Source organism: Euprymna scolopes, chromosome 42, assembly GCF_053919585.1.
Source record: "Euprymna scolopes isolate OS-2025 chromosome 42, ASM5391958v1, whole genome shotgun sequence".
Classification (NCBI taxonomy): domain Eukaryota; kingdom Metazoa; phylum Mollusca; class Cephalopoda; order Sepiida; family Sepiolidae; genus Euprymna; species Euprymna scolopes.
In genome coordinates this window covers 46,553,474-46,571,385 of record NC_136523.1, presented here as the reverse complement: position 1 = coordinate 46,571,385, position 17,912 = coordinate 46,553,474, and the positions used below count along the sequence as shown (strand labels likewise).

Sequence of the window (17,912 nt, the reverse complement as noted above, 5' to 3'; positions counted from 1 at the left end):
AGGTGACCATTTGGGAAGGCTGGGCGCTGTATGTACCTTCTGGGAAGGTTGGGCGTGGGGCCAGCACCCACACCCTGTAAAAAAAAACTCCTCGCTACAAAACCATCTACAAAAGTTATAGATGGTCTATGTCCCTCCAGGGAATCAAGGACTATAGAGTCCTGATAAAATTCATTCTCAAATGTTGTGCTCCGGAACTTTCTTCTATTTTCTCAAAATTATTCAATCACCATTTGCTTCGGTCTTGTTTTCCTTCTTGTCGGAAAGAGTCCTCTATTGTCCAATCTTAAAAAATGTTGGTGATCCGTCTGAACCAACTGAGTATCATCCTATTAGTCTCCTCTCTGTTATCAGCAAAGTTTTTGAAAGGCTAATCAACGGCAAGCTTGTCTCTTTAATGATGTTTAATATGACCTTCATGGTTTTCATTCGACTGCTGATCTTTTAACTGTTGAGGACGCGTTTTCTTTCCAGCACTACATTGTTTTCTATCAAGAGCTTGTTTCTGAAACTCCAGTACTCATGCAGATCTGCTGGTACCTTGCTCTCATATGGCTACGTACATTAAATATATTCTTCCTGGAGATCTAGACTTGGTCTACTCCCAGGCCATGGCTTTCCTGATAGCTCGTTTGTTTTCGGAATGTAAAAATGCCCCAAGGAATCCAGTAAGATGTCTATCCTTCCAGATCTGTATTTTCTGGTGAAGTTGTATTCATAAAGCTTGAGCATCATTCCCTGATTTGTTTATGTGTTTGTCAGTTTATGGATAACTCAGGAAAGGGAAGGGTCATTGTACTTGACATTTCAAAGTTGTGACATTCTAGTCTTCTAAACTAACTTCAGAGTTATTGTTGGTAAGGTTCTTGATATTAGGACTCTGGATAGTGTCTTTTCATTTTTATTTTCCTATCGATGCTGGTGTTCCTCAGAACTCTATTCTCGACTGAACACTGTCAAGAAAAGTAGCATCTGTGTTGATAAAACCATTCTTTATTCTGGTGTTGCTTCTTGCTTATTACTAATGATTACTATATTGTCCAATTGACTACTGTACGCTCTCAACCCTTATCCTCAGATGGTTTCTGGGCCTTGATAAGTGGTGATGCCTATGTAAAAAAAAAAAGTTGGCACATCAAAAAAAAAACCCCAAAAAATTGATCCTGAATTTAGAGAAGAGCCATTTTATTAGGCTGTTGACATTGCCTTTCTCTCTGCTAGTGGCTGGAAGAAGTTACAGATTTCTAGTGCATGGCCTCCTCCTTTATAATCGATTTTTAAGCCATTTGTCAGCACTTCAAGTTTCCAACTTTTTTTCCCTTGCTCTGAAATCAAATTTAGCACAACAATATAAAAAAAATCTAGATTCCGAATTTGGAAAAGGACTATTTTATTAGGCTGTTGATGTTGCCTTCCTCTCTGGAAAAATATTTCGGCTAAAGATTTCTCAGACCCGTTCACTTCACTTCTGATCAATTCTTAATCATTTCTAATCACGTCTCATCACTTTAAGCTTCCGACTCACAGTCTCTGCTGTTCTATGCTTATCTTATGAATCTTGTGTGATGCAATTTCCTCTAACTCGTGTTCTCGCCCTTAAAGGTCAGCTACCTGCCTCCTCATCCGTCTAACTTTTATTACCTGTTTACATACTAATATTTCCCTTGCGAATTTAAATTGTAAAATAAGTACTAGTAGACAGTGCTGGGAAACAAACTTTGTTCGTGGAAGTTTCATTTAGTTCCAGATAGAGAGAGAGAAAGAAAGAAAAACTATTGATAGTGGTTACAGTTAGATGAGTTTTTGACCATTCTCATAGACACACATCAGTTGGTATCATTGTGCCTTTATCTTTGGGCCTTGATAAGTGATGACACCTATTTTTTTATAAGGAAGCACCACTTATCAAGGCCCGAAGACACCTCAAGGATAAGGGTTAACGAATGTAAGGTGGTAGTGTAGTAATCATTAATCGTGTAAATTGGTTAGAACTTTTTTACATTGATTTGAAGGCTACCATGTTGTATTCAACCGAGAAGCAGACCAACGGAACAGGTTCCACAGCCGGGCAGTTCTTGGAAAGAAGCTTTGTTCATGGACTTTGCGTTTAGAATGAGGCACAGATAAAGAGTGGAGGAAATTGTATATAGTGATTGTAGCTAGTTGAGTGTTTTTTGTGAAAGATTGGCAGAGGGGGGGGGGCGTTGATTGGAGTTCAGTCGAGCACTTGCCATGAAAATAATGATAGAGCAGAGACAGACTTGCAACATTCTCTTCTGTAGGTGAGAGATTGCAGAGTAGAGAAAAGGGCATCACCTACTAGGTTTCGAAAAGTCAAATAGAGGATTGCATCGGCAGTGAGATACTTACTGGAGTGATAGAATGATCCAACCATCTTTCCAGCAATCTTGGCAACAGATTTGATGTACGTGTTCCATTTCAGATCAGGAGTGAAGGTCAGTCCCAGAATCTTGTCAAGACATGGAGCTTCCCCAAGACAAGAGCCATTCATTTTAATTGCATGGTGGGTGGGGGCGATTATGATTAAAGGAGAGAAACTTTATTTTCAATGCATTAACATTAATCAGCCACCTTTTTCCCCATTGTACCATGTTCTCAAGATCAGAAAAGAGAATCAGAAAGATATTGGTCACTGCTGGTTTTTGAAGTGTTGCCATGGATTGTGGTGTCATCTGCATAAATGCTTACAAATGATCTAAGAATATGATTTGGGAGATCATTGATGAAAATCAGAAAAAGAGTTGGGCCCAAAATAGAACCTTGAAGAACGCAAGCATTAATACTATAAGTTTCTGATTTCTGCCCATCAATAGTCACTCTTGTTTACGTGCTAACATTTCCCATGGAAATTTAAACCATCGTATAAGTACTAATGGAGGTACACTTGCTATTTAACACATGGATGGATAAAAGCTATGAATTGGGTAATTCAAGAAAAAGAGTAGAACCCAATTTATATGAATGCAAACCTAAGAACAGGAGTTAAGGGAAAGTATTTTATAGGAATGGAGGGAGTAAGAACTATTTTCATAGACTGGTGCTGACTGATGTGTCTCTATAAGAACTGTTGCAAATTGTCACATAACAAAAGCTTGTCTCTCTATATTCCTTTACCTTGGCAGCACATGTTTTTATTATCGATTTTGTTGGGATAATGAATGTAGCTTTTTGTAACTATATCGTTAGTTTTCAACCCCTTTATGTATCGACCAAGCTTCAGTAGTGAACTTTTTTATTATCAAATGTTTTTATCAAATTTTTTTAATATCATTTTTTTTTATCAAATTTTTTTATTATCAATTTTTTTATCATCAAATTTTTTTAATATCAATTTTTCTTTATCAAATTCTTTTATTCTAAATTTGTTTTAATATCAATTTTTTTATTGTCCATTTTTTTATTAATATTTTGTTATTATCAACTAGGTGCCCAGCATTGCCCGGGTGTTTGTAGGTGTGTGTTGGGTAAAAAAAAAAAGAAAACAAAAGTGATAGTAGGCAGGCAGGCTTGAACCTGTACTGCAAAGGAGTAAAAGAAAGTGAAAGAAAATCTGACGTCTTACCACTCGCCATGACGTGACCGGAAGTGTAAAGTGTTCAAATTTAACGTAGTCAATCTAAAAACAAAAGATGACTTGCAAAAATGGTGGTGCTTTTAAACATGAAAGCAAATTAGACACAAGGTCATTTTTGATGTGGGAGGCAAAACCAACTCCCTCAAAAAAGGGGTACTCTGGCAGTCTCCAAATAAATAGTAATTGTCTTAGTATGAAGGGTTTCCCATACATTAACCAACAACCAATTACAGAACAGATACTACCCAGCTGGAAGGCCAGACGGTTGCGTTCTCATAGTTTTGCTTTATTTATACAAAAAAGATGCATAGATGACCGTACGGAGAGAATTTTGTTTAACTCGATCAAAAAAAATAAAAATAGAGACAATGTCCGTTTGCGAATCTGAGATATTACGATCTGGGAAGTATGCAGAAATTTCTCATGGAATCTAACCGACACGAGAACCCCAGCCAAAAAGCCTTTAATGGACATACACAAACGCTCGTGCCCATTTTGCCCTTTATATATTAGACTAGTGGGGGTGCCCGGTGTTGTCCGGGTGTTTGTAGGTGTGTATGTAGAAAAAAAAGTGTGAAGTCGGAAAAAAAAAGTGTTAGTAGTCAAGTAGGTTCGGACCCGACGCCTTAAGGCGAAGGCGGAAAAGAAAGTGAAAGAAAATGTGATATCTTACCGCGACGATAAGAGGACAGAGGAAGTGAGAACCGTTCAAATTAAACAATTAAAACGTTAAGTGAATGAGTTTACACAGGTGCATAAATTTAAAGAGGTCAAACATCACGCCGCTGCAAGCCAGTTAAGCTTGAAGCTTTCTGCGTATTTGTTTGTTTCCCCGTGATGTTGGAGAAAACCAGCTCCCCCCACTAAAAGGAGAGTGTCCAAATGAATAGCAATTGTCAACAAAAACCGTCCTCTCATGACGACGCCCGGTTCTACGCATGCGTCAGATGACGTCATAACCTGATTTAGTTTAAATAGTTGAAGAACTGACTAAGTTTCATGTACGTTGTGTTAGCTCAGTTGGTTAGCGCGTTGGTTCATTATCTAAACATTTTGGGTTCGAATCATGGTGTGAGATGTCTTCCTTTTTTTTTTTTCCGATTTTTTAAATTTAAATATTGAACCAGTGTTATTTAAGCCTTTTTCACGTAACATTCGTTTTTCTGTTTTTTTTTTTTACTTCATTTATTCTTAGGTTTTCATTAACACCCCTGACCGACCACACACACCCAAAAACACCTGGGTACCTACCGATTTTTTTAATTTTAATATCGAAACAGGCTTATTTAAGCCATTTTTCACATTTTTTTTTTTTTTAACGTTCGTTTTTCTGTTTTCTTTTTTCGATTTTTACATTTAACATCATTCGTTTGTCTTACGTTATTTTTTTGTGTTTTTTTTTTTCGATGTTTTGATTACCCCAGTGATTAGCGTCGCACTGTTTTTTTCACACTTTAATTTCCAACTTTGCCTCCGGGTTCGATCCTCATACTCACCTACCAAAACTTTTTTTTAATTTTACCTCCCCCCTCCCTCAAAACACCCGGGCATCGCCAGGTACCCCCCGCTAGTCTATATATATAAAAGCGAAAATGTATGTATGTATGTATATATGTGTGTTTGTATGTCTGCTAAAAACTTTCACAAATTTGGTCTCATGTGAAAGCCCCATCCTTCGCCTAACAAATATAAAAAAATTGGCCAAAAACGTTAATTTTTTCACCCTGAAATCAGCACTTTTCTACAGTGTGTGTGGGGGGGGGTCAGCAAAAACCGTCCTCTCATGACGAATTCGCTTCTACGCATGCGTCATACAACGTCATAACCTGATTTATTTTAAATATTTGAAAAAGCGACAGAGTTGCAGCGATGTCGTCTTAGCTCAGTTGGTTAGAGCGCTGGGTCATTATCTAAACGTTTTGGGTTCGAATCGTGGTGTGAGATGTCTTCTTTTTTTTTTTGATTTTTTAAATTTTGATATTGAAGCAAGGTTATTTAAGCAATTTTTCACGTTCTATGGTTTTTTGGTTTTTATTTTTCAGCTTTTTTAACGAAGTTTTAACGTTCGTTTTTCTGGGGGGTTTTTTCATCACATTCGCGTTTTCTTTTGTTTGATTTTTACATTTAACATCGTTCATTTGCTATACGTTAGTTTTTTTTGTGTTTTTTTCGATTTTTTTTATACTTTGCTTATTTTTATTTTTTGATTACCCCCCTCCCTGCCCGAGCACACACACCTCTAAACACCCGGAAGCCATTTTTCACTTCTTTTTTTTTTTTTTTTTTTTTTTTTTAAAGAAGTTTTAACGTTCGTTTTTCTGTTTTCTTTTTCCATCACATTCGCGTTTTCTTTTTTGTTTTTCCCATTTTTACATTTAACATCGTTTGTTTGCCTTACGTTAGTTTTCTGGGGTGTTTTTTACGATTTTTTTAAGTTTTAACATTTTAATATTTAATCATATTTACTTCACTTATTCTTATGTTTTGATTACCCCCCCTCCCCTGCCCGAGCAAACACACCTCTAAACACCCGGGCAACGCTGGGTACCCCCCGCTAGTTATATATAAAAATATTTTCATAAAATCAGCAGTAGATTCTCTACAGTGCAATGTAGACTACAATGTACTGTGAATTAAGTCACTGCGGAAAAGCATGTGAAGCTTCCTTCCAGTGCACCACAATGTATCCCCAACTAAATCAATTTGATTGAAAAATTGTCGATTTCACAGATTTTTATGACAATAAAAATATGTGAGTGTAAAACATTCATTGATCATCATTCAATCCTGGGCAACATCGGGTCTCCATACTAGTTTTTGGTTACGAGAAAACTAAGACATTAATATCATTTCAGGAAGGCAACAACAAACATTTTGTCGTTGGCATCTGTCAGTCTAGAAAACTATGGGCTTGCGCTTGTAGAAGTGGTTGAACACCATCTTCTGTGGCTGAATAAGCCTATTTTCAATCTACATTGTTGGTTGCAGACATCGCAGGTGTAAATCGGTGCGTTGTGGCAGTGGTCTGTTGAATTTTGTTGACTGGCCTTCCTGAAAAGTCTTTTGGTCTCCGCCTGTTCTGTGATGGACCTTTCACTAGTGGTCAGGTCTTTGGTTACCGTCATCTCGAGATGTTGCAGATATTAGCTTTGGGCTCCCAGCTGGTAGGGTCAATGTCTCATGCTGTCATGTCCTGTTTGCACACGTCGACATAGCGGAGGTGAGGACAACCAATTTTCCTTTTGTCAGTAATAAGTTCACCGTAGAGAATGTCTTTTGGGATTTGCCCATTGTCCATGCAGTGCACATGGCCTATTCAGCATAGGCATCTTTGGGGGAAGGAGGGTGAACAGAGAGGGGATACACAGCATTGTTTGTAACTTTGTCCATCCAAGTAATTTCAAGAATTCTCCGCAGACAACACATGTGAAATGTGTTCAGTTTCCATTTTTAGTGACAACAAACATTAAATAATGATTAACTGAAAAAAAAAAATGAGAACAAAAATGGGGAAGCAAATCTATTATATAAAAGGCCAAATGTGTGTTAGTATGTATGTGTGTTTGTGTGTGTTTATATGTCTGCCAAAAACTTGTGACACACGCAACAAACACTGACAAAATTATTATCGTTAGAAAGATTGATCTCTCGGATGACAAATATCCAAAAATTGGTCAAAAATATTAATTCTTTGACCGTCAATTGGGCCATTTTTTTAGAAGGAAGGATCAGTCTTTGCGTCAATATTTTTGCAAGTCATTCACGCCTAGCGATCCCAACGTACGTTTAAAAGATGTTATTTTGGAGGTTCGTGACGTCATAAGTGCACCGTGGGCGAGACGGCTAACGTGTTTACTTTTTTCACCTCTTTTTCCTCTTTCGCGTTACAAGTTCGAGCCTTGCTACTATGACTAATTTTTTTTTTTTGTGCTCACACGGGTACTCGCTGCTATTTTGATTGAAACAAAAGTTAATTTATTTTTTTTTTTTTTTTTTTTTTTAGAGCTGGGAGTTGGTTGCTTAATAGTCTTACTATACCAACTCTCAACACCCAGGCAATGCCGGATACCCATGCTAGTAATTAATAAAATGAATCTTCTCAAAGCCAACATACACGTATTCGGAAGTTTCATCGGATGTTCTGCTGGTCAATTATTTGATTAATTAGTTCTTGTCCAGAATTCCCCTCATATTAAAAAAAAACAACAAAAATAAAGAAAAATCTGCATGTATGTGCCCGTGATGAAATGAAAAAAAAAATCATATTCTAAAAATCACGTAAATTGATCAAGTAGTTTTATTTTTATGAAGAAAATCATGTTTAAGCGATCAATGGTGTAACGTAAAACACGTTACACACTCATGCTAACATGTAGACATTCTGGGACCCAACACGTTGTAGCAAAGTACGTCGTAAGGAACAGAAGACAAGTAATAACTCGACTCACTATTTTTCTTTGTAACAACAACATTTATTTCTGGGTACTTTCCCGAATCAAACGGGACCGTGCTCCTTCTTTTTGATATCTGTACTCTCGAACGTCATCGTCTGTCTGTGCAAACGTTCTACTTTATACCTACCGTGACGTCACTTTGCACACGACTCTGCATTTGCATTGGCAGGTCCACGCTCTGTTACAAATTATTGTATTTGTTTTGAGCCGACCCTTCATCTTTTCAGTACTCGTTAAAATAAAGTCGAAATTAGTGAAATGTGTCCTAATTTAGAAACAAGCAATAACTTGACTCAATTTTTTCTGTTGAAACAACATTTATAACTTTTTTTCCTTTTTTTCCTTTGTGGTGACATCACTCTGCATACAGTTCAGCATTTACTGTGAGTCCTGGATATCACCTTAAACTATATCTGATGGTGAGCCCCCAGTTGTGGTCTTTGGGGAGTGTGGAGCCACCCCTTAAGTGCCATTGCTCCCAGGTCCGCTCTGATCCGGACTGGTAATACCTGTTAGGGTCCCAACTATGGGTTAAATAGAAACCGACTTAAAAAAAAAAAAAAAATTCTATTAAAACATTTTTCTTTAAAAACACTGGATTTGGCATTAAATAACCTGAAAAGGTTTATATGCCGTAAAACAAAAACAACCAACCAACCCTTGCTGTGACATCACTCTATACACGGTTCAACATTTGCATGAAGCCGCCATACGCACATACGCATGCTGTTACAATGGGAATTTGTTGGTATTACAATATAAATCTTGCAAGTTTGGATTATTGAGTTATCTCCCTTTGTTTTTTTATTTTGTTTAGATTGTTTTCAAAATGGCGGACAAGACAGGCGCTCTTCTATTACTAATAAAATCTGATTTTCTTATTTAAAAATAAAACTACTTGATCAATTTACATGATTTTGGGAATATGATATTTTTGTTTCATCATACAGATTTTTCTTTATTCTTTTTTTTTTTTTTAAATATAGGGTGAATTCTAGACAAGCACCTAAAATGTTTCTGTGCTTCAATAACTTTTTTTTTTTTTTTGTCTTTCAGTATTGACAACAGCTTAATAAGCAACATCCAGAAGTTGTTTTCCGAGAAAATCGAAATCTTCAGCGCTGTGGAATTCTCGAAAGTTTCTGTCCTCACCGGAATCATCAAGATTAGCCTCAAGGTAAAAAGAAAGACGACAAATCCGTCCTGGAGATTCGTTCATTCAATTGCTTAACGATGAAAATGCTATTACTTATTTAAGTGTGATCGACTGGATTACCGACATTTCAAACTAAAGTGTGACAGACCAACGAAAATGTCATTTCAGTTTTTAACGTGACAGACCAACCAACAAAAACGAGAACCGAAGGCGTGCCTAAAAATTCTGTTTCGAAAGTGATAGAGTTTTGTTCTTATTGATGAATCACCATTTATCGAGGCCAAGAGCCACTCGAGAATAAGGGTTAATAACACATGAGGATGATTTCTGACAAGTGTTTAGTAACATAAGATTTGAAGAGGACCAGGTTGCACACCTCAGGGAAATAATCTGTCTCATCAATGTGCATGTTTGTTTGATGTTCATTAAAGCAAGTGTGACAGGCAAAATTGTACTCTGATCTTGCCTTAAAGTAAAATGGTTGATTGTAATTGAGGGCGACCCAAAGACTCCCTTTTGATTGTCTATTATGACAAGATATAGGGGAAAGCGCAATTCTTTCCCAGGATTACTCCACTTACACTTGATCTTCAACTTACAATACTGAGTATTTAAGCAGGGATGTATAAAATCTCAATTTTAATTTTGGTATGACTTGACCGAGGACTGAACGCCAGTCTCTCGGCCTATTAGCAAATACTTTAACCATTATGCCAAATAGGAAAGGCTATCTTGCCTTATCTTATTTTACTCTGCCTTATCATACCTGCCTCACCCTACCTTATCTTACTTGCCTTACCCGGCCTTATCTTACTTATCTTTCCTTATTCTGCCTTATCTTACCTTATCTAACTTATCTTGTCTTTTTTTTTTTTATTTTTTTTTTTTTATTCATGTTCACCCCTTACAAAGCATATCGCCACTTGGACGTAAGGGGGCTAATATTTGAGGTCATGTCTAGGAAAGATTGACAAGATATTTGTTTATGTTACATTTAAACTTCTGCTTATCAGTACAGCCAGGGAAGCAGGCAGCAGGAAGGAAATTCCAAAGTCTAGCTGTCCGAAGGAAGAAACTATTAGAATAGAAAGCTTTCTGGCATTTAGGGACAACAACAGTGAAGGGATGAGATCTTATTGCTAAGCGGGTTTGTCAGGCATACGTATGTCAAGGGGGAGTACAAGTGAAACGAGTTCATCAGAACACATTCCATTAAAATATTTGTAAAACAGGCACAGTGATGCAACATTGCGGTGATGGGACAGGGGCTGGAGCTTAGTTGATAAAGTGGAACCGATTAGATTGACAACTCTTTTTGGACCTATCTAAGAGGGAGAGACTAGTGGTAGATACACCAGCCCAGATGTGGCAACAATACTCCATGCATGGGCGAATAGTGGCCTTGTAGCGGTACAGGACACTCTGTGAGTAATCTTCTAGCTCGATAGAGGGAACCCACCTTCTTTGCAGCAGCCTTTGCAATGTCCTCAATCTTACTTATCTTGTCTTATGCTTTATTTGACTTATCCTGTCCTATCTTGCCTTATTTTGCTATCAACTTGAAATTTGTCATTTCTTTTCCTTGAAATGTTTCTTATTTTCGTCATTTGCAGACTTTTCTGGAATGTGTTCGCCTGCGGACTTTCGGCCGTTATGGTCTACAGCAGATTCAGGTGGACACACACTACCTACAACTTTATCTATGGAGATTTGTGTCCGATGAGAAGTGAGTACTCAAAAACCTTAACACAATTAATCTGTGTGCGTATGCATTACGGCTGAAAACCAGTTTTATAAAAATGCTTAAAACTGGTTCTCATATGCTGATTATTAAAACCGAAACTAATTGGTTTCCTTTGTTGTGCCGGGTCAAAGCCACCTGTCCATCCAGTCAATGTTGCATTGAAGACTCCTCACATCAAGCAAAACCAGTTTATAAACAAATAATATATATTAATTTATTTTTTAGCTTACAAATAGTATTTGTTTGTTTAGCTGAATGGCAGACTTGCAGCATTGAATCTTTGCTTAACCAGATTGAGACATACAAATCCTATTATAGAGTTTGTTAGCTGAGAACTCTAAACGACCAAATCTGCCCGGAGAGGCACACTCTAAACGACCAACTGGCCGCTCTCCAATGTTTAACTTAAACTCCCATTCTTGCTCCTCTTTCTCTGAGGTCTTTTCGTGCCTGACAACTTTGGACTTTGGGTACAGCACAGTCATATTAACACAACGGTTCTTGCCAGATCACGTTGAGCCTGGCCAGTACCAAACGGGGTGACCATTTGGGAAGGCTAGGCGCTGTATGTACCTTTTGGGAAGATTGGGCATGGGATCAAATTTCAATGAAGCACTTACTTTTTCCAACAAAGAATATCTCTTGGGTGATCTGACTCTGGTGAAAGATATTTTCAGCTCTCTGCGTCCCCCCCCCACCTCTTCTATTGACCAAGAATTGAACAACTGCACAATCCGCCACTCACATGCATTAGCAAAACATGCTGCACCAAACATGTTTACAGTAGTAAATTTAATGCGAAGTAAAAGGCTTCCTTCAGTCTTGACAGACTATGGATACCCACTGTAAGGGTGAAATTTTTTTGTGGCCAGAGTTGCGCAGTCTCTAACCACACCTCTCCTGAGTCGGCATTGTTGAATACAAGTGGCAAGTGTATGTTCAGGACGACTGGAAACAATGCTGAGATAAGTGGAAAGCACATATAGCGCCTAGAATTCCTAAATGGTCACCCATCTGGTACTAGCAGGCTCAACGTTGCTTAACTTCAGTGATCTGATGAGAATTGCTGTGTGAACGTGATTATGCCGTACAAATGTAAAATACTATATAAACATTTCTACAAACCAAACAACCCTGCAGCACACACAAACTACAAACTGTGAAATCCTAGACTTGAGTTTCGCTCTCCTTTGGGCACATCAGTAGTACACATATCCGAACTCTGGATTCAGAATGTTTCCTATTGATGAGTCTAAAGGGTGGGGGGTAGGGTGAGGGGGGGGGGGTGAAACTTAAGTCTCTGGTTTCTGCTCATTGGCTTCTACTAGTTTATTCTGGCAGTTCGGGGTGTTTATCAATCTGCAACAGATTTTTGATGACGTGTTCGGATATAAAATTAATTTTATTTCTTTTGTTTTGTCTGTTTTGACTTTTCGTGCTTCTTGCATTCCAGCCTCGTGCAAGTGTTGTTGGATGAAATCGTGTGCAGTACGGCTCATCGATGCCTTGACCCCAGCATGATGGAACCAAGCGTAAGTAACTTACCGATTCCCGCCAAAAACATCTCACCCATGGAATTGTTAATAACATTCTTATTTATAACTAGTGGGGGGGGGGGGGCACGCAGCTTTGCAAAGTTTTAAAATAAGCTTAAATACAATATTTTAATTCATACAGGGTTCATATTTATTATTATAGAGCCAATTCTCTATTGATTATTATATTGTACCTAATATATAGTAGTGATTTCAAAAGTTTAAAATAAAAAATTAGTCGGGTGCCATCAGCTAGAATCAAAATCCAAACTTTTAGTGCTCCAGTCGCGTTCCCTACCAATGTAACTATCGAGAGAAAAGTAAGAAATATTTAATATTAAACGACTTGAATAAATGTATTATTACATAAGCGTAGAAAGAAGTAAAAATATGTCAGCAAGTTGAAATGAACTTCAACTAACCCATATATGTCTGGATGCATTATTCATCCATCCAAACAAAGATTTGGCTTCTTATAAACCATCCTTGGTGTATGATTACTATTTCCTGTTAATTTCACTGTTATGTGACCAGTAGTTTAAGTGTTTATGGGTTAAATATTATCCTTTGTGTATAATTACTCAATGCCTCCATTCAGTCTCAAATTACAAAGTATACCCCTTGTAGGGGCAGCTGCTCGTGTAATTGTGAGGCAAGGGTTGTGCAATTGAGTTCAGTGGCAAGAAGTTCAGAACGACCGGAAACAATGCCGAGATAAGCGGAGATCACATACAGCACCTGGAAGTCCAAAATAGTCACCCATCTGGTATTGGCCAGGCTTATCGTTGCTTAGCTTTTGTGATCTGACGGGAACCAGTGTGTCAAACGTGATTATGCCATTTCGTATGATTACTATTTCCTGTTAATTTCAGTGTTATGGGACAAGTAGTTTAAGAGTTTGTTTGTTAAATATTTACATACAGATAGACACATACACACACATAGCTACTGTTTTATTTATATAGAAAGATAAATCATTTTTGTTTTTTTTTGGGGAGGGGGTACGTAGGCATCATCACTTATCAAGGCCCAGAGGCCACTCGAGGATAAAGGTAATGCAACTGCATTTCTTACAAGAATTCTGATTGTAGAGATTCTGTAACTGTGAAGAATAATTTCTATAAATCAAGAAACAGTAAGGATCTACCCGGCGCCTTCAATACGTTACCAGAGCTTTTTTGTATGTGCACTTTTATTACGAGTACACACATGAGACTATGATTTCAGATTCAAATGAACAGCTACAGCAGGAATTGGAATACACCCTACTAAAGCCTGATTGTCACAGCTGGTGAATTTCAAAAATGCAATCTGGATGTAAGGAGACACTTCAGAAGAATGATATGCAATAAAATTCGGTTTTAAACTTGGAAAAAAAAATGCCACACAAACGTATGGAATGCTTCAGAATTCATTTGGACCATTTTGCATGAATCGAGCATTAGTTTTGAGTGGCATAAGAGATTTAACGAAGACAGGGAGTCTGTGATGGATAATTACAAGGGTGGGAGGAGTAAGGAAGTCAGAACACCAGAATTGATTGACCAAACAAAGAATTTCATGGATAAGTTCCTTTGTGTGTCTATAGAGACAATAAGTGCACAGTTTGATGTCAGTGTGGGAACTGTACACACAATTATTCACGAGGGACTGAAGATGCGGAAGATTTGCAAGAAGTTTATCCCAAGAGTACTCCATCTTTGTCACAGACTATTTGACCAAGATGGGCATCAAGACAGTTCCTCTTCCTCCCTATAGTCCAGATCTTGTTTCCTTTTGGTTATTCCCCAAATTCAAGGAAAACCTTAGAGGCTGTCGTTATGAGAAAATTGAGGAGATGAAAAAAGCTGTGATGAGGGTTATTGACACATTCACACAAGAGGACTTCCATGGGGCTTTCCAGAAGTTGTTGGAACAGTACATTGCAGCCAGAGGAGATTACTTCGAAAGAGACTATCAATAAAACTGCCCATACGAAAAAAAAGTCTGCAAACTTATTGAAAGCACCTCATATCTCTTAGGTGACCAGATATCTTCAATTCTCCGTGCCGCCTTCTTTTTTCCTTTCGCTGAGCATTTATCATCTGCGTCTGCTATTCATATGCACCAGCAAAACATGTATCCTAACACATGTTTACACTATCTGTTTTATTAAATGTAAAGCAATAGTTGAATTAAAAAACAATAACAAAATAATTCATTGACTTCTTTCTCTTCCAATCCCCTGAACTCTCCTCACCCTTGGCTGGATTTTGGCCTTTGTCAGTAGTCATCATTCGACCACCCAGAAGCTGGCTACTGGAGATTATGACTAGGCAGTTTTTGTTAAAAAGGTTTTATCTAGTGCCCATCTAGAAACATTACTTAAATAGGTCAGTCTCGGCATCATTCCTTATTCAATGAGGTACTTTTTTTATTTCGATCCAAAATAAAATGCCTCTTGTTTTTTTTTAATTCAAATGGGAATAATTATTTTGAGATACGATTTTTTTCAAGATACATCAGTGGTCATGGAATGAATGAAATTCATATCTCAAGGTATTACTGCGTATTTGCACATGCATAGAAGTAACATGCTTAGTCAACTTACGGCTGCCATGTTCGAATTTGTAGACCAAAAATTGACCGAGTATTTTGGTAGAGACCGTTCTACATATAGAAAGACTATATCACTTTTATATATATATATATATATATATATATATATATATATATATATATATATATACTAGCAGGCAACTTGGCATTGCCCGGTTGTAAACTATGCTTAAACATGATATCTTAATTTATGCAGATTTCATATTTATTACTATTATTATTATTATTATTATTATTATTATTATAGAGCAAATACTCTATTGATCATTATATTATACCCAATATATAATAATGATCTATAAAGTTAAAAAATATATTTATAACTTGTGTGCCATTAACTAGAATCGAACCCAAAATATATAGCTCTACAGCCTTATTTGCTACCATCTATATTATGTCCTAACGCATACGTAGCAGAGAAGAAATCTATCTGCGAGAGCTAAGCTAATTTACATATTGACTTACGCAAAGAGCATAAAACTGGGTGATGTCAAAAAGGCAAACGATACATGCTATCTGAGTATTCACCGCGACGAACAGACCTCGCTAAGCATATAAAAACTAAAAAAATAATGTAAAAGGTATAAATGTATATTTGCACATGCGTAGAAGAGCACTTTAAGTTGACTTACATCTGCCAAGTTTAAATCTTCTTTCAATTTTGACCTCTTAGCAGCTATTATTTTAATTATTGTAATGTAGGCTTAACAATTTACTCATAATGGACCATGATACCTATTACATAAACCACGAGGTTAATGTCCGTGGGGGAAAATATGGAGACCTAATGCGAGATTACAGACTATCTAATTACATTTTGAAAATACCGACAACCTTTTTTTATATTTTCTTTTTTGTACAATATATTCTTTGTACCTTAAACCTTGTTCACATCGTCTTTAATGACCTTTTTCGAGGGCCACGACAAGTGACAACAATATTTCGAAAACTGGGAGTCCAAATCCTCTATATTTTAAGTTTCAAGTATGTAGACCAAAAATTTACATAGGAGTTGGGTAGAGGCCGTTCCTCAGACAGACAGACAGACAGACAGACAAGGTCACTTTTATGTATAGACCAGCATGGATACTCAGCATTGCCCAGGTCCACATGAAGTTCCATTTGGATACATTTGCTATACTAAGGATATTGAACACTTTTTCATTATTATATGTCAACTCCATCGTGGGCAACGTTGATACCCCCTCCCGCAACAATTTAAAAAATAAAAGATACAGTAATTCTACTTAAAAATGGATAAAAACACGAAAATGTAAAAAGAAATATGTGACAACCTCGCCACCAGAAATTTTGTCAAAAGGGATATGAAGAGAAGAAGCAAGTCTCCGGATATTGAGCACTTTTTGTTGCTTGTGCAATAGAACCCCTCTCCCCTTCCCCCCCAAATAAACGAAAACATCTTTTCTTTCAATCGAAATAGCAAGAAGTGCCTGTGCGACCGAAAAAAAAAATATGAGCCACGGTGGCCGGACTCAAACGTAAAAGAGGGGAAGAAGACAAAAACTTACAGACAAATGTTTTTGTCCACACGATCATTAGTGCTTATGACGTCATGAAATAAGCATTTAAACATAGTTTTAGTTTAATATGTGTGCGTGACTTGCGAAAAGAGCTACACAAAAAACAGACCCTCCTTTTTAAAAAAATGGTCCAGCTGACCACCACAGAATTAATCTTTTATCTAATTTTCACATATTATGTGTCTGGGGCATTGCCCTTTCAGATGGTATCAGTTTTGACCAGCTCGGATGTAGCTGATAAAAGTTTTTAGCAGACATACAGACAAACACACAGACAAACACACACATAAAAACACACAGACACATACAAATACATGCTCAAATATACAGACACACACACACGAAAACACACACAGACACACACACAAGCACACATACAAAAACACACACACACAAGCACACACACAAACACACACTTTTTCATTATTATATGTCCACTCCATCGTGGGCAACGTTGATATCCCCTCCCGCAACAATTTAAAAAATAAAAGATACAGTAATTCTACTTAAAAACGGATAAAAACACGAAAATGTAAAAAGAAATATGTGACAACCTCCCATACACACATACACACATAAAAAAATCCCTGGAAGACCAAGCTGTAATGAAATACAAATAGTAGCCATAAAGGGAACAGTATCTATTCTTAAAAGAGCCCTCGGATATAAATTTAAATCATAACGGAATCAAGTGTTAGCTTCAGGAAGGAGCCTCTTGATCTCTTAAAACTTACTGGAGTTAAATAAACACACAGACACACACAGACACCCACACACACAGACACCCACACACACACACAAACACACACAAACACATATAAGAAGATGAATAGATTTGTTTGTTTTTTATAATTTTTAAATTATGAGATTATTTTTTTTTCTTCTTTTTCAGGTAATTGAGTTGATCTGCGAACGTGGATGATGAAGTTGAACAAGGTGATTTTAGGATAATATTTTTGGGACCAAAACTCTTACCAATTCCGTGTCCTTACTTTTGTCTCTGTGCATAGGAACTTTCTAAACGAAGTGTGCAAATTCCTTACAACCAACGGAACTACAGGAAATTATCTAATGAGATGGAAAATCATTGAATTTTAAAAGATGGGCAACAGTGTTGTCTTTTTGTGCATTGATAAAATATTTCCAATAAATAATATAGATTTTTTTCTCTTTTGTCAAAATGGAATAATAAAATAAATGTAGAAACCGAGAAATTAGTTTGTCTTGTTTGTGGATTTCATTTTCAGATGTAAAAGTATTAACAAGGTAAGTGGTAAACAGGATGTATT

At 37.0% G+C, this 17,912-nt stretch overlaps 1 protein-coding gene across 2 annotated transcripts in view; it reads left to right on the top strand.

Moving 5' to 3' along the window:
• LOC145267088 (vacuolar protein sorting-associated protein 51 homolog) overlaps window positions 1–17,837 on the top strand; it is a 131,595-nt gene extending 113,758 nt beyond the window's left edge. For both annotated transcript variants that reach the window (XM_080123082.1, XM_080123081.1), the window contains 4 exons: window positions 9,106–9,226; window positions 10,819–10,931; window positions 12,403–12,481; window positions 17,516–17,837. In XM_080123082.1, coding sequence (XP_079979208.1) covers window positions 9,106–9,226; window positions 10,819–10,931; window positions 12,403–12,481; window positions 17,516–17,545 — 343 coding nt within the window. In that variant the 3' untranslated portion in view covers window positions 17,546–17,837. The remainder of the gene's footprint in view (window positions 1–9,105; window positions 9,227–10,818; window positions 10,932–12,402; window positions 12,482–17,515) is intronic.
• Window positions 17,838–17,912: the final 75 nt, after the last annotated feature.